The sequence below is a fragment of the Mesoplodon bidens genome, assembly GCF_964165515.1.
Source record: "Mesoplodon bidens genome assembly, chromosome: 2".
Lineage (NCBI taxonomy): Eukaryota > Metazoa > Chordata > Mammalia > Artiodactyla > Ziphiidae > Mesoplodon > Mesoplodon bidens.
Window position 1 is genome coordinate 61,677,406 of NC_138177.1, and position 23,612 is coordinate 61,701,017.

Consider the following 23,612-nt stretch of genomic DNA (forward strand, 5'->3'; position numbering starts at 1 on the left):
AGGCCGGCGGCTCGGCGGGGACTCTAAGCCGCAGGGTGGGGTGCGGCTGGGGACTCGTGGCGCGCTCGCACTCCAGGGGCCCTCCGCAGCTTCCACCTCTCCGAGAGACCACGGTGAGGGGACGCCGGCATCCCGGGCGCGGGGGACGTTGGGAGACTTAGCGGCGACGGTGGGCTGCGCGGAAAGGCCGGGAGGACTGGGCGTCGGAGCCGGGCTGTTCTCCGCGCCTTCCCGTCGGGAGGCGGACTCGGCGTGTCGGGAGACCCGGGTCCGCGCGTTTTCCCAGCCGCGGGCGGGGGGGCGGTGCTGCCTGCCTCTGACACCACGCCCGTTCGGGGGCGGGGACCGGGACGGCGGGGAACCTCCAGCAGGTTCGCTCGGTTTCTGAGGCTGGGTGGCCCGACTCGAGCCGGAGGTCTAAGGCGCATGACGTTTGGTCCGTACCCGACCAGGGGTGTCAGTGAGCTTTGTCCCACCTCTGTCCTGTTGCGGCGCCCAAGGACGCGAAGTCCCTCAGTTAAAAGGGAGAAGTCAGGGTGTGTACACAGGCCCCGGCGCCTCCCAGGAATCTCGAGATCCCCACCTCTGGGCTGAATCCCTGTGGAGGCTCTGAGCCTGTCTTGGAGGACAGTTCCTAACTAAACTGAACTGTGAAACTGTTGCCGATGTTCTAGAAGACCCCCTCTGCATCTGGGAAGGTCTAGACTGGGTTGGGTTGAAGGACCAGAAGCCGGGAGAGTCTGTCCATCACAGGAGTTATCTCAGTGAGGAGAGTGGACGGGTGAGGTGAGTTTTCTGCTTTCATTGTGACCCTCGAGCAATTATCTGGATTAACCCATCCGTACTCAGGGGGCCAGGACAAGTGTCCAGAGTAGGTGCATATCCCCCCAAAAGGGGAGGGTGCAGATGAGCTTTCAAAGCGCTCTAACTCCAGAGTCTGTGCGTCCGTTAAGCCACAGACCTGAACTCCATCTTCTGCCCACTTCAGGGTGTGGAGGACACCAAGTCCCGGCCTTGGAGACTCGTTCTCCTAGGGGTCTAGGGCCAGAAGCTCCAGGGTGCCCTATCTTGGCATGCGGGGGCTCTGCGCCTTCTAGAATCATCCCAGACAGCAAGACAGGGCACTAGGCAGTGGGGTTTGGCTGCTTGGTATTGACTTTCTCTAGAAGGTCTAGACTTTAGCCATCTTTCTTCTCAAGCCCTGGGTAAATGAAGAGAAAATGAGGGCCTTAAAGTGTGGGAAGGCCTGGAAAGGGAACCCAATAAAGGGAACCAGGTAATGCACTGCTAGGCTTCAGGCTCCAGGAAGGACAGATAAAGGGGTGCTCCCAGGGAAGTCTTTTAAAGCCCCCGGCCCTCCACAGACCGTGCCACAGCTCTGCTTCCCTCTAGAACATGTGTGTATCTCTATCCCTGTGGGCCAGGCTGGGGTGCAGATGGGTAGTGCCTACTGGGAGCTCTACTGCCTGGAGCACGACATCCAGCCCAGTGGCACTGTGCCCAGCAACAAGGCACTGGGGAGCTGCGCTGACCCCTTTCAACACCATCAGTAAGACAGGGCTGGCAAGCACGTGTCTGGGACTGTCTTTGTGGACCTGGAGCCTTCTGTCATAGGTGAGTGGGCACTTGGTGGGTTCCCACCCCCAACCCCTATTTTTGCCATCCCCCAAATCAGCTGGGAGCTCTGCTTAGGGGAAAAACGCTTGGAATGCAGGCAATCACCAGCCAAGAACAACAATAAGGTCTGTTGCTTTTGTCTAGACTCTATCTTCAGGAGGGGTCCTGCGGACTTCCTGAGCTGAGAGGGAGATTAGTCAGAGAGCTCTGCCTGGGAAACCACTAGATGTTTGAGTCGGGGGTCAGACCTAGAAAGAAGACTACAGAAAAGAGTGGATATTAAAGCAGAAACTTTAAACTTCCCTTTCCCTACCCTCAGGCTTTCAGGGATAAATTGCCTAAGGAACTGGGTGCTGAGTTTAACTGAAATGGGTCCCTTAATAGGATGTAGACCTGTGTGAACTTGGCTGTTGTTGGCTCTCAAGGGGTTCTCTGCTTCCTCCTTTCTGCGTCTGGATTTCCTCAGTTTCTTGTTCCTGAAAACGTCACCCCTCCCCCATCTTCCTAAAGACGTTGTTATAGATGTTGAACTGTGGACTGAGTTTTCTGCATTAGTCTGTGTTCTTATTCTAATCAAAAGTCAAATGAGATTCCCCTGAACACACCACTGATTCCTTACTAAGCAGAATGAAGTGGCTATGATGAGAGGGAAGGGACTGGAAAAGGGACCCCCTAACTTTCCCCCTCACAGCCCAGGTAGCACTGGGCTTTACAAGTGGGCCTCGGGAGTGCTGTGTGCCCTCAGGCCCTGTTCTTCGGTTCTACGTGGGGGAGCTCAGCAGCAAAGGTTCTAGTGCCTGTGTGGAGGAGACCTTTCCTGCGCACAGGATGGGGTAAGAACTGGCAGGTATAGGCAGCTCTTCTACCCTGAGCAGCTGATATCTGGCGAGGAAGATGCTGCCAGCAACTCTGCCCAAGGCCACTACACTGTGGGGAAGGAGATCCTCGATCTGGTGCTGGAGTGGATCCAAAAACTGGTGAGCAGACCAAGTGCCCTTGGCACCTGGGAGGCTGGACTTCTGTGGAAGAAAGGGGAACCACAGGCCTATGGCTGGTGCTGGTTCCTCTGGCCTGTCTGTCCACTTGCTTCCTCTAGGGGGAGCTGCGTGTCCTGGGTGTGGATCGAGGGTTAGAAGTCTTGAGTAACTTGCTCTGCCTGGAGCCTGTGGACTCTAGCCTTTACCCTGCTGGTTCCTTGCTTTGCCAAGCCTGATTGTCTGATCCAAACCTTTTTTGATTTTTGATCCATCTCTTGCCCCAGCAGGTGGGAGGAAGCTGCCTCAGAAGCTCGGCTTGTTGTTCTTGGACTCCTAAGCAGGGCTTTCCAGCTGGGAGAGGCTCCTCTTAGCTTTTAGCCAGTTTTTCAGTTTATCCTATTCCTTGCCTGAGGCCGGGAGAGCCAGAACCAAGGCCAGCTAGGAGCCAGTACTTTGGCACTGGCCCTCTAGAGGAATTGTCCAGACATACTCTCTGCTGCTCAAAGACTGAGGACTTGCGGGTGACCTAAGGAATGGGATTCTGTGTGAAAATATGACAAAGCACCCCTTAAGCTTAGACCTTTCTTAAAAAGGAGAATTTCTTTTAGTTGTCAATGTACATAAAGCCTACGTATTTTATTTTTTGATTTTAAAAAAACTTATTGTATATAATGTATATTTATTGTATATAATATATATAATTGTATACGACATATTAGTTTCAGGTATAGGACATAATGACTTGATATATGTAATACTGCAAATGAAGAACTTTTATATTGTTACTACTCATGTGTCTGGTATAGTCTGATGCTTTTCTAGTCCAAGGAACAGCTACATCAGAATCACCAAGGGTACTTGTTAAACCTGCAGGTTCCTGGGTTCCAGTCTGAGGTGGGGCCTGGATACCACCACCACCAGCCCCAGTCCCACTCTCCTGCAACTAGGTGGCAGAGCTACAAAGCTGAGAGGGCTCAGCTTTCTGACTACAGACCCGATGACCACCTCACCCTCATCTCCCCTCCCTTCACCCCTGACACTTCACACACACAGCACTGCCCTTCTAGGTCATCTGTCTCCCCGGAACTCCAAGCCCCTTGTAGGTATTCTCTTCTCACATCTATAGAGGTGAAGCAACAGAGCATGAGAGAACTTTCTGGAGTGATGGAAATTTCTATATTTTGATTGGTTTGATGGTTCTATAGGTATATACATTTGTCAAAGCATTCACTGTATGTATGATAATATGTATACAGTTAAGTATAAATTATGCTTCCAAGTTTTGTGTTTTTGAAGTATAGAAGTGAATACAGTTGTAGTTAGGTCACAATACTTTTGTAGACAGGAAAGTGTCCTGTCAGGAGAAGAGGGCTGGGGACAGATGATAATGCCATCTGCATCCTTAACAGCGTTATCTCCTACCCTAGACAGATCAGTGTACTGGGCTTCAGGGTTTCTTGATCTTCCATAGCTTTAAGGAGGACACTGGCCCAGACTTCACCTCTCTGCTGATGGAGCAGCTTTCTGTTGACTGTGGCAAGAAATCCAAGTTGGAGTTTGCTATCTACCCAGCCTCTCAAGTGTCCAAAGCAGTTGGTAACTCCATCCTTACCACCCATACCACCCTGGAGCACTTGGACTATGCCTTCATGGTAGACAATGAGGCCATCTATGACATTTGTTACTGTAACCTGGACATCAAGTGCCCTACCTACAGCAAGCTCAACCAGCTCCTGGACCAGATTGTCCATCATTGCCTCTCTGCATCTTGATAGTGCCCTCAATGTGGACCTCACAGAGTTCCAGACCAATCTGGTGCCCTACCTCTGCATACACTTTCTGTTGGTGACCTGCTCACACATTGTCTCAAATGAGAAGGGCTATCATGAGCAGCTCTTGGTGTCAGGGATCACCAATGCCTGCTTAAACCCTCCAATTAGATGGGTCAAGTGTGACCCTCACCATGGCAAATACATGGCCTGCTCTGCTACGGAAATGTGGTGCCCAAGGATGTGAATGCCACCATTGCCACTCTCAAGACCAGGTGCGTCATCTGGTTTGTGGGCTGGTGTCCCATATGTTTCAAGGCAAGTTAGGGATAAAGGTAGGGATTAGCACGTGTCCTGTGTAACCACTGAAAGGGGTGATTCCTTTAGAGCTGCAGGCATTGAAACATGCACTAGGGATTGGGAGAATCAGGCAAATAACAGTGTTAGAGGCTGTCTTTAACTGTTTTTTAAAATTAACTATTTTTGGCTGCGTTGGGTCTTCGTTGCTGCGCGCGGGCTTTCTCTAGTTGTGGTGAGCGGGGCCTACTCTTCGTTGCGCTGCATGGGCTTCTCATTGCAGTGGCTTCTCTTGTTGTGGAGCATGGGCTCTAGGGCGCTCAGGCTTCAGTAGTTGTGGCTCGTGGGCTCTAGAGCACAGGCTCAGTAGTTGTGGTGCACGGGCTTAGTTGCTCCATGGCGTGTGGGATCTTCCCAGACCAGGTCTCAAACTCATGTCCTCTGCATTGGCAGGTGGCTTCTCAACCACTGCGCCACCAGGGAAGCCTGGTTGTCTTTAACTCAATAGATCTCAACTTGTCTAGAGCCCAGGCCTTTGGTCTGTACACCAGGTTCAATTCTATTGGAAAACTCGCCTTTATCAAAGGAAAGTATGTTTCATGTTTCTTAGCCTGGTATATAGGCATTCCCTAGGCTTGCCAGTCAGATTGGGGGCAGTGCCTTCATTGTTTATGTGTGCCAGGGACATACCCATTTAATAAGGCTCCTCCTCAGAAGGGAGTGCTTTTGGAAGCACAGAAAGGCCTGCCATTCAGATAATGGGCAAAACAGGGGTCAGAAGGTGTATGAATACTCTCTTCCTTTTGAGTAATTTGTTTATGCCCCACCCTTTCATCAGTTCACATTCCCAGAGGGTACTGGGCCTATGGCCTAGTTTAAGTTTTGTAGGTTTTGTTTCAGGGTGAGACTAGAAAGATTAAAGGTGACAGCTGTGGCATTTAGAAAATATACAGCTTTCTTGCCCCATTACACTGCTGCAGACATGACCGCAATGGGAGGGGAGGCAGGGACTCCTGGTCATAAAGATAATAGCAGCTTGCTAGTGTTGAAGAGTTGTCCTGTAGCTCAGAACAAAGGGGTAGGGAATCTGGGAGGCTGACTTCGTTTCTCAGCTCCATGTTAGGAAAGCTTCAGCTATTCAAAGGAAGAATAGGTTGCCTTCAGGAGTTGCTAGTAAGCTTGCTTTCCTTGGAAGCATTAAGGGGAAGTTGACCTTGTTTTTTTTTTTTTTTTTTTTAAACTGAATATCAAACACATTTGCACTGAATATCATGAAGGAACTGGCCTTGCCAAGATCTGAGGGCAGAGCAGACTTAATCTTGTTTGAAGAAGCCAAGAAGGCCAGTGTGGCTGGGGGCAGAATGAGCCAGAGGGAGATTAGGAACAGCTAGGGCCTTATGGACCATAGTCAGGATAGCAGTGAAGCCAAGTTACCACGGCAACCAGTCACAGTTCCTCTTTCAAGTCTCTTAAGAATCAGGGCATGGGCCAGAGGCAGCACAGGAGCCTCCCAGCATCCTAGTCTGTAATTTAATGACAGGGTTCCTTGTTTGTTCTCATTCCAAGAAACTGCTAAGGAGCAGTTATAAAGTATAAGTAGAATGAGGGTGATGATATAACTAGGCCAGTTCAGTTTTTGTATTCTTTATGCTCTCTTCCACTGCAGCCTTTCCTGCCCTTCCATGAGAAAGAAGCCAACTCTAGCCGATGGCAGCAGTCTTGATGGTGACCTTCCCTAGGAGCACTGGCCGGTGATGACATGTTCATCTTTCAGAACATGGGCTTCACTAAGGATGTGGGCAACAGGTTTCTGGTCTGTTCAGACTGTGAAATCGGACCAGTTGGCTGGCCTTGCCTCGATGACAAGAACAGTTTCTATGTGGCCATGGAACGGGTTTCCCATGAGTAACTGAGGGGAAGGGAATCAGCTCCACACCCAGCTGTAACAGCTGCTCCTCACAAGAACTGGCATTTAACCTGGTATAACTGCAGCTGCCTTCTCTGTACTAATATTAATTATGAGTATCAACATGTCCAATTGAACATGCAGAGAGCTAATCCTGCTTCCTCAAAGCCTCGAGTGCATGCCTCTTGCTTAGTTTGCTTTGCATCACAACATTTCTTAACTTCCCTTCCCCGCCCCCCCCCCCCCCAGTTTTAGGTCCCCGGGGTACTTTCACAAACTAATTCTCCTGCCTGGTATTCTGCCTGGGCTCTCTTTTATCCAGGAGCTCCCTTGTTTCTTGATCTAGGATGGCAGTATTCAAGCTTTTAGCCACAGTGACATATGAGAAGTGGTGCTCATGTGCTGATAGTTGAAACTCCACCTTTTTCCTCTCTCATTCAAGAACACATACGAGTGTCTGAGAATGACTTTTTCATATGGCTAACTTTATCTACAGTAATTTATTCTTTTTTAAAGTAAAGCATTTACAAACCAGTATTTAACTGCTAATCAGAAACACATTACCTTGGACACATTTCTTGGAATCAGAGTGGAGGGTATGAGATCTAGAAGGGATAGGCCTTTGCCATATTATACATGAGTTTATAGGTTTGTCTTATCTGGACAGGTGACTCTTCATTTGCTCTTAGGAGAGACTCCGTTAATGGATAGTGTCATCATTTACTGAATGTACTGGGTATGGTCCTCTCTGAGTTTGGGTTCATTTGGAATCTCTATACCAGCCCAGAATACAAACTTTCCATCAAATGCCTCTATTTATAGCTGTAGGGTTGCTCTAACAGTTTTATGTTAGCAGCAGTTTGATGTTCAATATTATTTTCAGTTGTTCTGTCATTTCTCTTCTGAAATGACTCACCATCTTAGAGGGAATCTATATAACCAGGTTTTAGGTATCTTCCCATCATCCCTACCTCTAAGACTCAGTAGACCTAGAATTGAAGTGACGACTAAATAGAGACAATCTGCAGTCCATTCCTTTGCATTTGTTTTCTGGTTGCTTCCTCCTTCCTCTCCACAGAGCTTACTCTAAGTGCCCCCCATTTAAAGTATGGGCCTTTTGCAACCAGTCTACTCCCCTAGAAAGGCAGCTTCCTTCCACAATCATAGCCTCAATGAGCTCTAGTAGAAAATGAGAGAACTGTTGTCCACGATTATGGCATTTGCAGGAAAACAAGAACAGAAATGAGAATTATCCACTCAGGTCATAAGGAGAAAAACCAAGCAGATGCCTCTAGGTGCATATGGTCCCTTGTATCACAAGCCAAAACCTAGGCAAAGCATTTTTTAAATTAGGCTTTGACTTTTCTTTCCAATTTTTAAACACAGAGATAATACACATTCATTTCACATAAATACAAAAATGGGTATAGAAATGTTTTTAATCACTCATATTTCCACCATCCAAAGATTGCCAATGGTTATATGGTGTACATCCTTTTCAATGTTTTTCTATATGTACTATATATAAACATGCATGGTCTTTTAAAACAAATATGAGATCACACTCTTTTATAACTTGCTTTTTCCATTTAACAAAATACTGACTTCCCAATGTCAGTAGATATCCATATATATACACCATTGTTTTTAGTATTCCATTGTATTTCTGTACTATAATTTATTTAAACGATCCACTATTAGATTGTCTCCAGTTTCTTATAAACAACGTGATATAACGTGCAACCTTATAGCTAAATCTGTTTACACATTCTTAATTATTTCCTTGGCTACATCATTAAAAGTGGAATTGCAGGGTATGCACATTTTCAAGGCTTTGCTGTATTGACACATACTCCTCAAAAACAGCTGTGCTAATTTATTCTCCTCTAGCAGAAGAAAGCATTTCTCTGAACCCTTCCTAACAGTGTGTATTATCATTAAAAGAATATTTTGCCACTTTGATAGAAAAAATCTCACTGTGTAATTTGTTAATTTTATTTCTAATGAAAAGTTATATACTTACTGGTCATTTATATATTTTTTTGAGAATTGCCAAACATCATTGCCCCAATAGCCAAAAATATCAAGCTGTTATTCTGCTTTTTCAGTTTTATCTGAAAGAAATGAAGGCATTTAAGCAGTCGAAATTAGACTCTTGCATGTCCTTGGGAAGAATATATAATTTGAAAAAGCATAAGAGAGCTGAAACCTGAACTTTAGGGTTTGTCTTGAGATATGTCAACTAATTAATTAGTCACTTAGTTCTGCTATAAGGTGAGAATGTCATCTCTTCATTCCCCTCACATGTAATAGGCTCTCAATAAAGATGTGTGAATCAGTTAACTGCAGTTTGCTATAGGTAGACAGAGGTAACCCATGCTTGCTGCTATGAGTATAGAAACCTTCCTGTTAGGGAAAGCAATTGATTTTTCCAAGGCCTAATGGTTTCTACAAAATTCTTTTTTAACACAGAATCAAAGATGGACAATGGCGTACTGACATTTTACATATTGTTACCATGCTGTGTATGAATGAGGCTACTCCAGTAACTAACAAATAACTAATGAGGATTTCTGCTCTTGTAATGGTGGATAGGTAATTTGGACTGACCATCCCACTGAGGACAACTAGGAAGCCTGGACAAAATATTTTAAAAATCCAAAGGAATCAGAGAGCTAGAATGAGTTTGAAGAATTACTGGACCAGGGCCATTGAAAAGGTGGAGGCCCTGGGAGGTGGGCTTAATGTTACAGGCCACTGTTCCAGCACTTGTCAAACTTGGAGGAGGCAGTTCAGAGGCTGATGTGTGATTTTGACAGCCTTCCAGAAGTAGGGGCCAGAGTCTGTCAAAGGGGAGTGGACCTGGTGAATGCCCCTCACTTTGGTTTGTGGCCCTCAGGACTTTGAACCTGAGGAATAGGGGTGAACCAGAAGTAGGGAAGAAAACGGCTCTTGAAGGGGATTGCAGCTCAGCTTCCAATTATCCCAGTCCTTAAAATTGGATTAAGGTGATCCTAAAGTGGGAGTTTCCCCAAAGCCTTGGCATAGGCAAACAAAAACCCTCTCTAGAGGAAAATGTCATCATTCTACAAACAATTTTGCTACTAAAATATCCTGAATACAATAAAACACAACCAAGCATATGAAACAACAGAAAACCAGTAAAAAGATAATGGAAACAGGCCCAAAGAGGATGGACACATTGGAGCTTTCAGACATAAACTATCAAATAACTCCTTATTCTGTTCAAGGACATATACAAGTTTTGAGAATTTCAGCAGATACCTGAACATGTGAAAAAACAAGTTAATTCTGAAATTTAAAAAATCCAATAACCAAAATTAAGAATTCAGTGGAAGAAATAACCGATTTGCAAGACTGCACCCAAAACCTTATATAACATTACTGAGAAAAATTAAAAGAAAACAAGTTTATGGGGCCATAAAACCAGAGTCCACAGTCTAAATCCATTTAAAACAGCATCTGATTTACTGAGATTCAGGAGTCAGTGAGCTAAGAATGGTTTTCACCTTTTTAAATGGTTATGTAAGTACATAATATCCTCAATTTTGCCTCTAAGAGGCAAAACCTAAACTATTTATTATCTGGTCCTTTAGGAAAGAAGTTTGACTCCTCCTGACTAATATTGTAAACATGTCAACTTTTCCCCAAACTGATGTATAAATTTAATAAAATCCCAATAAAACCCCAACAGTTTTTGTGTGTGTGTGAAATTCAACAAACTGATTCTAAAAGTTACATGAAAATGCAAAGGACTAAGAATAGCCAAAGAAGCCATGGAGAGAAACAAGGTGGGAGAATTCTTCTCTATTAGATAGATATCACAGTTTGTCCCATGGATAGAAGACTAATGGAACCAAATAGCTCAGAAACAGACCCATGTATATGGATGCTTGGTTCATGACAAAAGTGGGAGCAATGAGTTTGGGAGGGGGGGCATAAGGAGGTCTTAAGCAATGCTGAGAATGTTCTACTTTTTAAACATTTGCATAGTGGTTATGTAATAGATTGTTAAGAATTGTACATGTCTTTTGTGCACTTTTCTGAATATATGTTTTTATAATAAAAAGGCTTTTAGAAGAATGTAACCAATGAATGGTCCTATATAAAGCTCACATTCCTAAACATTAGTTCTTATACCCTTCATAATTAGATTACATTTCTTTTCTATTACCTCCTAAACCTATATACATTTAAAAATTAAACCCTTGATTCTGCTTGCTCATCTATAAGGAAGGTAAGTTCCGTTAAGTGTAGGGACCAAGAATATCCTGTTTACTATTACATGTTTGGTGCCTGGCCCAATGTCTGCCACATTTTAATAGTTTGATAAATACTTGTTAAGGGAATTTAAACTCCATTGGATGCTATATTACTTTAATGGGACTAAAGTATTCATGCAAATTTTTATTTTTTTAAATACATTTATTTTATTTTTGGCTTTGTTGGGTCTTCGTTGCTGCACACGGGCTTTCTCTAGTTGCAGAGAGTGGGGGCTACTCTTTGTTTTGGTGCATGGGCTTCTCATTGTGCTGGCTTCTCTTGTTGCAGAGCATGGGTTCTGGGTGCGTGGGCTTCAGTAGTTGTGGCACGTGGGTTCAGTAGTTGTGGCTCATGGGCTCTAGAGTGCAGGCTCAGTAGTTGTGGTGCACGGGCTGAGTTGCTCCACAGCCTATGGGATCTTCCCAGACCAGGGCTCGAACCCATGTCCCCTGCATTGGCAGGCAGATTCTTAACCACTGTGCCACCAGGGAAGCCCTCATGCAAAATTTTTAAATGGAGTTAGGGATTAGAGTGAATTATATTTCTGATGCAGGAATAATGGGTTAGAAATTAGGTACTACACTTTTTTCTAATGCCTTTTGACAAAGAATGAAAACATGTGATACAGGATCATGCAGCGTGTACATCAGAGTGACTATGACTATGGCTAAGTCTGTAGAAAATAAAGGTGTTAACTTTAGCGGTGCCAATCTTTCAATTGTGATCAAGGATTCCTGGACTATGTGTCTAAATGTCAGAATTTAGGGTGAAGTGGCAGAAGTGTCCACCAAATTCATTTCATGTCTATCGAAACTTGAAATGCATTTTGCCCATGTATTATAGAAACAATGTTATCCATGAGTAGTTTTGTAGCCTATGACATAAACTATATGTACCCAAAACACGATATCGTAACAAATGATTCTAATTTGACATGCTAGGAACATGTCCTCTGTTACAGGTAGGGCAGGGTCCCTGGTGACCCCAGACAGTCTATTTCAGATTAGGGGCCAGGATGGAACTATGACCTGGGGGAACTAGTGAGGAGCTGGAATGTAGGCTGGGGACACTCATGGTCCTAAGGAGGTGAGGAGAGAGTGATCAGTTCCCACAGGTTTACACATTATCTTTTCCTCCCATTTGTCCTGAACAAGCTCTGGTATGAGATGTGAAATAGGGGTTGGGTGGCTGTTGGAGTTCCATTTTAGGGAGGAGTTGTCCCTGTCAAAGGAGAGGTAAATTTCAAGATAAGACAAAAGGGCTTTCAATAGAAAGTGAGCTCACCCAACTTGGGCACCTACAATAAGGTAACCGCCAATTGTAAGCAATTCAGTCATTTGAAAGCAGGTTCTGCCTGTACAGCCTAGGCACTGGCTCAAGAATGAATAGCTGAGGCATGGTCCTGATGTCCCCCTGTTTACCTTGATTCTTTACCACTCCAAGAACAGGATATTCTTGTTCCCACAAAGCCACTCCATCTTATCCCCCTCACCCCCCTTGCCCAGATTGACTTCACTTTTTGGTTGTCATTTCGATTCCATGTCATTTAACTGCTATGTAATGGGGGAAATACTATGTATAGGGAAAGGATGCATGCTTATCAGATCCTTAGATTGCTTCAAAATTAGAGTTAACCACAAGCTTTTCCCGCTGAGCTTTGGAATAGTTTAAATTCCTGAAGAACTATGTGAAAATGATGTGTCTGCAATGGCGCCCGGGTTGAGATGAGGGGTGTGTGTGTAAATAAAGGCAACTTCATCTTAAATGGAGTCAGGAAGCCCTAAAGAGGGAGCTCTCACACACCTGCCACTTGTTGCAGCCTGCATGACCAGCAGCAAGAAGGAAGATAGAATGCTACTTTCCTTCTGGTATAAGCGAGGACATTTTTCACACAGCAATTTTATCTCCTGCTTTTAAGAAAAAGGAAGGAAGATCCCTCCTTGACCCAGCAGCAATGCACTAACACTTGTACCCAGAGAAACTGCCATAACCTCTGACCCTGGCTCTTCTCCAATGCACGTTTGTTCAAAACAACTCAAGCATATCCTCCTAAAACCTAATAAAAGCAAGCCCCTTCTCCTTTGTTCTTCAGACTTGCCTGTGATTCACCATAGCTTGCCTGTCCTGAATTTCAATTCTCTGCTACTCCCAAATAAACCCATTTTGCTAGTAAAATAACTAGCTGCTTTATTTTTGTGGTTGACAATGCCTACTGCTGATCACATGCTCTTCCAACTGCAACACAAATTAACTATGACATCTAGTTCTGATATAAAGTTGCTTTGGAATAAACTGGGAATAGAATTGCATTAAATGTAGTGTCTCCCAAATCATATATATATACATTATCTTATAGTCCTTAGAGCAAATTTTAGTACTTTTATTCAGTGATTCATTAAATCAGTAAACACTGAGAACTTACTACAAAATAAGATTATGCTGGGCACTGATAACACGAAGATGAATAAAGATACAATTATAGTCCTCAAGGATTCAGATTATTTGGTACAAGTAAACAGATAAATTATAATACTACGTGATAACTTTGGTGTTTGTTTATCTTGGCTTTACTACAAGGTTACAAATCCCTTTGCAAACCAGAATGCTGTCTCTCTCCTTCCTTCCTTTCTTCTTTCCTTCCTTCCTTCCTTCCTTTCTCCCTCCACGCCGGGTCTTAGTTGCAGCAAGCAGGATCTTTAGTTGCAGCACGTGAACTCTTACTTGTGGCCTGTGGGATCTAGTTCCCCGACCAGGGATGGAACCCGGTTGGGAGTGCAGAGTCTTACCCATTGGACCACCAGGGAAGTCCTGTCCTGTTTCTGTTTCTTTGTACTCAAGTGCACGAGATAGTGTTGGGCATAAAGCAGGTCTTCAATAGGCACACTTTACTATCCATTTCTGTTCAACCTTTTTTTAAAATTTTTTTAATTTTACCTATTTTATTTTTGGCTCTTCATTGCTGCACGCGGGCTTTCTCTAGTTGCAGCTAGCGGGGCCTTCTCTTGTCACGGAGCACGGGGCTCTGGGCACGAGGGCTTCAGTAGTTGTAGCTTGCGGGCTCTAGAGCTCAGGCTCAGTAGTTGCGGTGCACAGGCTGAGTTGCTCTGCAGCATGTGGGATCTTCCCGGACCAGGGGTCAAACCCATTTCCGTTTCCTCTGCATTGGCAGGCGGATTCTTAATCACTGAGCCACCAGGGAAGCCCCCTCTGTTCACCTTTAAAATCACTTATGGAGTGCCTGCTCTCTGGATAGTACTGCCAGATATGTTAACAGCTATTGCAGTGATTATATACTGTCACAAGAAAGATTTGGGCTAAAAGATACCCTAACTTAAAAGTTTCACCTTCATCCTGTCAGTTGGATTCTCAGTGGTCACTTTAAGTGGTTTTGCTATTTCATTCCAAAAAAGCATAGCTCTGCTTTGCCTAAAATCTGATTTACGCTTTCGTGTCCAGCAGCTAACTTTCTGACCCGGCCTCAGCGCGCGCTTGCACGCATGCGCACGCACCCTCGCCTCTCCATGGGTGGCTGGCACGCGGGCGCACACGCCCTCGCCTCGCGATGAGCGGCCGCCCCCAGCCTCCGGCGCGGGCACCGAGCACCTCCAGCAGCTGGCGTCCGCGGGAGCGCGCGGGCTGGCGGGCGCGCTGGGCTGTTGGGTGGTTGCGAACCGGCGCCAGCCATGTCAGCCTCAGGAGTGGCGGTGCTGCTGTCTTGGCTGAGCTGTTGCGGCTCGGCTCTGTGGAGGTAAAGATAGGCCAGTCGCGGGCAAGGGGGGCGCCCCTGGGGCCGGGCAGGCGGGGACCCACCCCGGCGCCTCAGCGTCCCGGGGCCAGGCGCTCTTGTAGACGACCGCCTGGTCTCCCAGTTCCCCCAACACCAACCCCGGCTCCCCCCGCCCCTTCCGAGAGTTTTCAGTGAATGAGGGCGGGAAATGAGGGCACACTGTTAGGACTTGGCTGTCTCCTCAAGTTCCCGCCGTACGGGCGCGGTACCTTAACGTCTCCATCCCCTGGACCCCACTGCACCCTTTTGCCAGAGGGAAGAGAAGCACAGGAGAACCAAAAAGTCTCCACCAGAAATAGCGGAGGCGGGGCGGGGCGGGGGGGGGGTGTTCTTCACTAGGGTAACGGTAGTTGATGGTCTATATTAGGTAGTTGTGGTTGAATGATTTGTGAGAGAGTGCTTTACAAAATACAGTCTACAAACTTAAGGGTATGTAATTCCCGCATAAAGTGGGTTGATTTGGGGAAGGAAAACTTTAAAGTTCTGAGAGATCCTCCATGCAAGTTTGCTTTTTGGTCAACATTAGGTGACTGCTGGATTGGAAAGTGTATCAAAATATTTTAGATTTTCAACACAGGTTAAAATACAGATGATTAACTAGAAAAATCAGATTTTGCGAATATTCTGTTTAATGGAGGCTTTGCTATAACAATTATTATTACCTTCTGACATTAAGATGTAAGGATACCCACAATAAATCAAACTGTTATAGAGGCTTCAGAAGGAAGGGATCCATGTCATCTCAATGGACAGATGGAGAGTTCAAATAGAGTGAGAGTAGCCGTTGGAAAGGGTTATTGAAGTGCTGAGAAAAAGTAAAAACGTAGCATTCTGACAGAACTTTGTAAACCTTCATTTTCTTCTTTATAAAATGACGATGATTAAACCTGTCTCATGGGGTTGTTGTGAGGCTTGAGTACAATGATATATTTCAAGCTCTCAACACATGCCTGTATCAATAAATTATGGTAGCTGATATTATTCAGCTTCACCTGTGAACTTAGGGAGTTTATAACGTTTGTTATGTTGTACATCAGAGGTCATCAACTTTAGTGTAAAGGACCAGATATTAAATATTTTAGGCTTTTCAGTCAATGCAATCTATGTTTTAGCCACTCAACTCTGCTATTGTGGGGGACAGCATACACCAACAATAGTAAACAAAGGGCTTGGCTGTGTGCAAATACAAATCCGTTTACAAAAACAGATGGAATTTGGCCCAAAGAACATAGTTTGCCAACTCCTTGTGTACGTTCATAATTAAGGAAATGCTAAATTTCAATTAGAGGTTAGAGAAGACAAAAATGGTATTTTTTTTGTCATGGTAGTCACAGATTCCCTGAATTTTATTTCTTAATAAGATGTGCTTTTAAAGGACAAGATTTCTTAAACTTAATATAATGAATTTGTGTTTTATTGTTAGCCTTTGGGGGGTGGGGGAGTTGAGAATTCCAGGGTAGATGTTTTATTTAAGAAATATTTCCCTGCCCCGAGGTCTTAGAGGTATTTACCTAAATTTTCTACCAATGTTACTGAACTTGGGTCTGCTTGCTGGTGCACAGTAAACCCAACCTACTGACACTGGGTTGTGGTGAAGGAAAGTTCAGCATTTATTGCAGGTGCAAGGAGGCAATAAATGCTCAAAAGACCTGAACTCACCAATGGACTTCAGGGAAGGGTTTTTAAAGACAGTTTGAGGGTGAGGGACTCAGGGTATATGATTAGCTTGTGCACAATTCTCTTATTGGTTGTTGGTGAAGTAACAGGGTTGTATTTTGGGAATCTCAATCATCCTTCTGGTTCCAACCAGTCTGGAGTCTATGTACTGGTGGTCAGCATGCAGTTAACTTCTTCCTTCTGGTGGGGGTTTTAGTGTCTGCAAAACAACTCAGGAATGTGCATCAAGCACTGTTATCTATATCCTTCAGGGAGGCACTAAAGATTTTGTGACTGCTATATGGCTGATCTGTTATTTAAATTGTTACCAGCTGTCATAGCCCAACTGCTGTTGTTTGTTACTACGTGTTCACATTCTTTCATTAATGCTTGAGCCAGCATTTTGAGACTCAGGGGAGGCATGGGAGACTAAACCTTTTCTATAAGCAAGAGGCAAGTAGAGGATGTAGGGGGGAGGAGTCTGTCCCAGGAAGGCCCCATAGGGTCCTACTTCGTTACACTAGGAGTATTAACATTTGGTTTTTGATATTTCTTATCCCAATGGAGTTGGTTTTCTTAAATGATCTAAGGTAGGAATGCAGTTCCTTCTTTTTCCGTGTGAATCCAGATCTATTTTCCTCAATTGATCTGACATATCACCTCTGTCCTATACAAAACTTCCATATGGACATATGCCTACTCTGAGTTTACTATTCTGCTCTGTTCCATCGGTCAGTTTGTCTATTGATGCACCAATAACACAATGTTTTAAGTCGTCATATCTAGTAGGGCAAGTCTTCTGTATTCTTTTCGAGAAGGGTTCTGATCATTCTTGGACTTTTACACTTGAACATAAATTTTAGAATCAGATTGTCAAGTACTATGAAAAACTCAGGATTTTGCTTGGAGTTGCAGTGAATCTGTTTCTATAGATGGGAAGAAATGACATCTATATGACTATTAAATCTTCCTATCCAATGAGCATTGTGTATCTCTATTTAGATCTTCTGTAAAAATGGGTTCTGTTTCCTCCTTTTCAATCCTAATTTTTTTTTCTTATCGTATTGGCTAAGGCCTCCAACACAGTGTTGAATAGACATGGTAATAGTGGCATCCTTCTCTCATTTCAAATTTTTAAGGGGATGGTACTAATTGCCATCTAGGATATTGTTTGCTGTAGGTGTTCTGTAGATGGTTTTTATCATGGTTAAGAAACTTTCTTTGCATTTCTTCTCTAGTAAATTTTTTAAATTTATATGAAATTTTATTATTTTTTTTTACCTATTGAAATAATTGTGTTTTATTCCCTTTTAAAATGTGTGGTGAGTTTCATTTGTAGAGTTTTCTAATAAAATCATCTTTGCATACATAGGATAAGTGCAACTTATCCTTTATTGTATTCAATTTGCAAATATTTTCTTTAGGATTTTTATGTCTATATTTTTCTTTTGCATAATGTCTTAGGTTGGTTTTGATATCAGTGTTACACTAGCTTTACAAAATGAGTTGGAGAGTGTTATCTCTTTTTCAGTTCTTTGGAAGAATTTGTATAGGATTAGGATAACTTGTTCCTTGAATGTTGTGATTGGACTTATATGTTAAACCCCTGAGCATAAGTGTTTTAGTGTAGATTTTAAAGTACCACTTCAAACCATTTAATGTCTTGTCAGAAGCTTGTCTGTTTTACTTATCTTTGTGTCTTTGTTTTCTATTTTATTGATTTCTGTTTTCATTTTTCTCTCTTTTATTTTCATTAGGCTTATTCTGATATTTTTTTCTCAAATATCTTAAGCCAGACATTTAGCTCACAGTTTTTGGTCTTTACTCTTTTCTAATATGGCATTTAAAGGTATTAATACCCCATATAGTACTCCTTTGCTGTATCCCATAAAAAATGATATGTAATCATTTCATTATCATTCACTTCTAGACATTTTTAACTATAATCACTATTTCTTCTATAACCCTCGAATTATTTAGAAGTTTGTTTTTTATTCCAAATATGTAAATATTTGATTATGTTTTTGTTAATAACTTCTCCATTAATTGTACTATAATCAGAGAGCAGGGTCCACATGATACCTATTCTTTGAAATTTGTTGAGACTTGCTTTATGTCCTACTAGATGATCAGTTTTTATAAATGTTCCATATGCACTTGAAAATAATATGTTTTCTCACTATTCTATTGGGTCACACTTATAATGGATTGATCTTCTTTGTCCCTGAAAACACTTTTTGTCTCAAAGTCTTTTTTCTGTTAGATTAATATATCCAGTAGGGGTTGGACTTTCTGTGGGAATCCTGTGCTTCCTGCAATATATGGTTGTCCCACATGAATGATTTAGCATATGCTTCTGTCAGATGCCCAAGAGAATGACCTATTGAGGACCAATTCCAGGACAGACAAACCCCTTAGGATGAATAAGGGGTTTGAGAGAAAATGGTTTACCCAAAGAATATATTTTTTTGGCTGGATAGAGAGAGAAAAAGTGAAGTCAGGAAGGACTTATCTCTTAGGAGATGAAGGAAGGGGTAAAAGTCAAGAATTCTCTTTGATTTTGAAGAACTGGTAGAGTGGGAATATACTAGAGAGAGTAGGAAAGGTACATTCTTAGAGTTCCAGAGTGAGATGACACTGTCCTTTTCATTAAAAGATTGTCCTAGCACATGGGCCATCTGCACACCCACACCTTTGATCATTCCAGATCCATTTCCAACAATAACACAGTAAATATTTGACATAATTAAGGAAGCAGGAATGAGAAGGTGTTATTATAGTTGTCTGTGATGAAGTTAATAAATTAAATGTGACTCCTTTAGCTACTGTTCCCTCTATAACCTGTACCCAGCCTTAGTAGGAGTTGGAAGCTGATAAAGGAGAAGGTGGGGAAAAGGGCTTGTCAGAGAAGGTAGTTTTATCATTTAGCTACCAGGTTTCATTCACAAATTGCCCAGGTTAACTTTGTAAATTAAAATACAAAATTTTTCACTTGTATTTTTCTCTTTCCTGAGGTTTCTGTCTTTCTTACTATCGTGAAAGAGGTCTTAGATTCATGAGTGGGAGGTGGTTTGCACTTACTTGAAAAGAGACCTTTGATGAAAATATATTCCATTTTAATTTATAGGGATATATAAAAATACATTAAAATGTTTTTATGTTTGATCTGAAATCTGCATATAGATAAAATATGATTCATTATAAATAATAAAATATATTTCATTATGTGACTGACATCTATTAAAAAAGAGTTACATAGTCATATCCCAGCAATTCCACATACAAATACACACAGAAATTGCCTCTGATTTAAGATTTTAAGGATAGAGCAATTCCAATGGCAATTAAGTGTGTAATGTAGACATGGAATAGATTATTGAAGCAAAGGGAAGGTAAAGGGAATTTCAAGATGATGCTTTATGATAGCCACTGGCCTTATCTGGCTTTTGAGCACTAGAAATGTGGCTAGTCATAATTGAGATGTTTTGTAAGTGTAGTATATACACCAGATTTCAAAGACTTAGTACCAAAAGAAAAAGAATACTTTTGAATAAAGTATATTATTAGAAGCAATATCACTTGTTTTTTCTCACTTTTTAAATGTGGCTACTAGAAAACTTTCAATTCCATAGGTGGCTCACATTATATTTTTATTGGAGAGTAGATAAATCATATGGACAGAAATTAAAGTACTCTGAATTATAGCGAGAAATGATAATGAAAAAGGACTCATAGAAATTTGCTCTTTACTTCAGTGCTTCAAATAAGAAATACTGTTTTTTTTTGATTTTCAATCTTTATTCATTTTATTTTAACTCAGTTTACAGGTGAAGGAGTTAGAGCCAATATTCCTCAACAGTTTTTATTCTAAAACCAAAACAAGATGTAAAAGTATTTACTTCTTGCTATAGTGTCTTCAGATACTGAGCAACCTTGAGCGCACCTTGAGTTATGGGTAGATGTTGCTGATATTCCCAGTTTTAGCCCCGACTATACTTTCTAAGAAGGTGCTTGGGCAGAAATGTAAAGCTCATGGCAGCTCAGGCATGCTCTGACCAAGTATAGAATCCCTTTTATTTGGGGGAGAAATTAGTCTTAGTATTCATATTTGACATTTTCCTCTGCAGGTATTCCAGTAACAGCCCAAACTACCACATTTTTAGTACCAGAAGTACTGTAAGTGTTTAATTTTTTAAACTATAATTATTAATTTTTTTGACTTCACAGCAGAGAGCAAAGTTAATCATAGTCATACAGCACAGTGTCATTCTTTTATTTTTATTTTATTTCCTCATCCTATATATCTTCCTAATATAAATTCCCCCTCCAATAAATGCCTTTAAATATGTATTTAGCAAAAATAGGTAGTGTTGTTTTGAGTGTTTTTGTGATTCAACATTCACAAAATGGTGTTATGATACAGACAGGATGACCATGCAGTATATTGTTAAACTACTGAGAATTAAAGATAGTGCTATTAACAGTTATTCTGAGACAATAGGTATAAATCGGAACTGTCTAGACAAACCAGGATGTATGGTCACCCAAGCTATAAACTTCCTTCTCTACATTACTTTTTAAATTCAACACTGTCTAGTTCATTTCTTCTTAATGCCGCCTGATTACTAGTGTGTGTGTATATTATTTATCTATTCCACCCCCTAATGATGGATGAATGGCTTCCTACCACCACAAAAAACATTGTGATGAATGCTCTTCTACATGTCCTTTTATGTATCTGTGCAATAATTTTTCAGCTATGGTTGGTAGGACATAGGGAAACAGACACCTAACTTAACTAAATTCTGCAAGATTTTTTTCCAAAATGGCAATCACAATTTATATTCTTACCCAGTGAACATCTTCACCAGAATTTGGTATTATTGAATTTCCCTTTTTTTTTTTTTTACCAATCTCATTACTACATAGTAATAGTTTACTGCTGTTGTTATTTTCAATTCTCTGATGACTAGTGATTTTGAGCATCGTTTCCCATATTTATGCAGGATTCTCCTGTGAATTGCCTTTTCATTTTTTCCCATTTTCCACTTAATTTTCTACCCTTTTCTTGTTGATTTACAGAGCATTTTCTACGTTCCGCTCTATGTATTAGGCAAATGTTGATTTTAAATATTTTAGTTATCATTTCCTAGCCTCTCATCTACTCATCTAACCATTGACTTTGTCCATGGATACTATTTTTTTTTAAAAGACTGAGCCATCCCCTCCCTTATTTGATGTTACAGTTTATACTTTTTTTGAATTTTATTTAAGAAAGAATTTTGCATACCCTGCGTTGCAAAGATGTTTATCCTACATTTTCTTTTATATGATTTATATTTTTACTTTTCAAATAAAGGTCATAAGTAACATCTGGAGTCCACCTTGTGTATAATATAAGGTAGGCATTTACATTACTTTCTCCATAGAATGAACCGGCATGTATTTAAAAATTTATTGTTTCCTTATTATTTTTTCTGGTATCATCTTTGTTTTATGTATGGATGTGTTGATTTCTGAACTTTCTTCTTTCCTATTGGTAGATTTGACTGATCGTCTCTGCAACATGTTTCATGTAGTTTGAGTTTCAATTCTGTATATTATTCCATTGAATTAACATACAACAATATATATATCATTCTACTCTAGATAAACAATCAGTTTTTTTCCATTTTTAGTCTACTGTGATTAGGGCTGCTATGAACATTCTTATGCCTATTTTCTGCTTAACATATGTATGTATTTCTGCTGGGTGTATACCTAGGAGTGGAATTGATAAGTCATAAGGCATGTGCATATGTTCAGCTTTAGTAGATGGTGCCAAAAGATTTTACAAAGTAATTGTATCAGTTTACATTCATATTCTATTTACAGATATTGTTGTATTTACATTATTCAAAATCAGGCAAAAGGAATCTAAACTATATTTCCTTTTTTTAATTTTTATTTTATATTGGAGTAGAGTTGATTAACAATGTTGTGTTAGCTTCAGGTGTACAGCAAAGTGTGATTCAGTTATACATATACAGGTATCTATTCTTTTTAAAATTCTTTTCCCATTTAGGTTATTAAAACTATATTTCCTTTTAAAATGTGCATTTGTCTTAAAATTGATTGCTATCCATTTCTTTATAATCTTTGCATACCACTTAAATTTCTATTTGTAGTTATTTTATTTCTCTAATATTATTTGTTTATGTACTTCATCTTTTTTTCTTGAAGAACTTTGTTATATGATTGACCATTTTATTAGTCTTTTTTTTAAATCACCCTTTTTCTTTTCTACTGTTCCTTTATCACTTTTATGTAGGTTACAGAAATGTTTCATTTTTAATTGATAATTGGTCCCCAAAACAATAAAGTTATGTAATTGCAGAAATGCAGATTAGGAGCCAGAGTTTGATTATTAGAGCAGAAGTTAGACAAAAGTCAAGTGAGTAGATGATAAAACCAGCGGTATTGTGCTTGCTTGAAAGTAATATTCAGAGAAAGAAAGAAAATATTAAGTATGCATAATACTTCAGGGATTAAGTAGTCCATGAATCTTCTTGATGGAAAGCATTTTAAAAAGTCCCTCCCCACCTTTTTGCTGTGCCTGAAATTTTAGCATGAGGATTGGCACACATGAAGGTGCTCTTAGGGAACATACACTGTTGGATACTGTCTTTGCATTCTCCCTCTGCCTCATTACAGTTCATTGGTATTTCTGAGATAGGAGCTTGTACACTCATCTGGAGCCCTGATTTTTGTGACTGCTGCCCAGGAACCACGACAGATTGCCTGCCTCTGGTGGCCAGTGGGGCTTATATGCTTGCAATCCCACAGGACAGTATATATTTGCACACTTTAAAAGCTGCTGCCTGAGGATCTGGATGCTAATCAGCATGAATCTAGGTGCTGACAGATTCTCCCCTTTGGGACACTGACAAGTTTTGGCACATCCTCAACTACTAGGAGCTATTAAAAATAAAATTGGCTGCTTGGACAATCACAAAGAGGGAAAACCAAGAGCTAGGGCAGGGTTGAACAATAGGTTCATCTCCTATACAAGGCCATGCCTTCAAGACTGGGAGAGATGGTTGTTTCATCTACTGTAGAAATCAACAAAGAGTCAAGGAAAATGAAATAACAGAGGAATATGTTCCAAACAAAAGAATAAGATAAAACATCAGGGGGAAAAAAAAAACCTTAAAGAAATGGAGATAAGTAATTTACCTGATAATGGTTGGGGAGAGGAATAAAGATGGCAGAGTAGAAGGATGTGGAACTCACCTCCTCCCACAAATGCATCAAAAATATATCTACAGTGGAACAGTTCT

General features: G+C 41.5%; 1 protein-coding gene and 1 pseudogene across 2 annotated transcripts in view; both read left to right on the forward strand.

Annotated features, from left to right (window-relative positions):
- Positions 1-426: 426 nt before the first annotated feature.
- On the forward strand, positions 427-6,399 carry LOC308629661 (tubulin alpha chain-like; annotated as a pseudogene). Its single transcript has 5 exons — positions 427-536; positions 1,292-1,613; positions 2,445-2,594; positions 4,022-4,638; positions 6,327-6,399. The product of its transcript is annotated as a tubulin alpha chain-like (transcript).
- Positions 6,400-14,399: 8,000 nt separating this feature from the next.
- The window catches only part of CATSPERE (catsper channel auxiliary subunit epsilon), a gene marked incomplete at its 3' end in the record, with an annotated part of 259,766 nt that continues 250,553 nt past the window's right edge, over positions 14,400-23,612 (forward strand). Inside the window, exons 1-2 of the mRNA XM_081221981.1 lie at positions 14,400-14,598; positions 20,421-20,469. Of these exons, the coding sequence (XP_081078107.1) occupies positions 14,534-14,598; positions 20,421-20,469 (114 nt within the window). The 5' untranslated portion in view covers positions 14,400-14,533. The remainder of the gene's footprint in view (positions 14,599-20,420; positions 20,470-23,612) is intronic.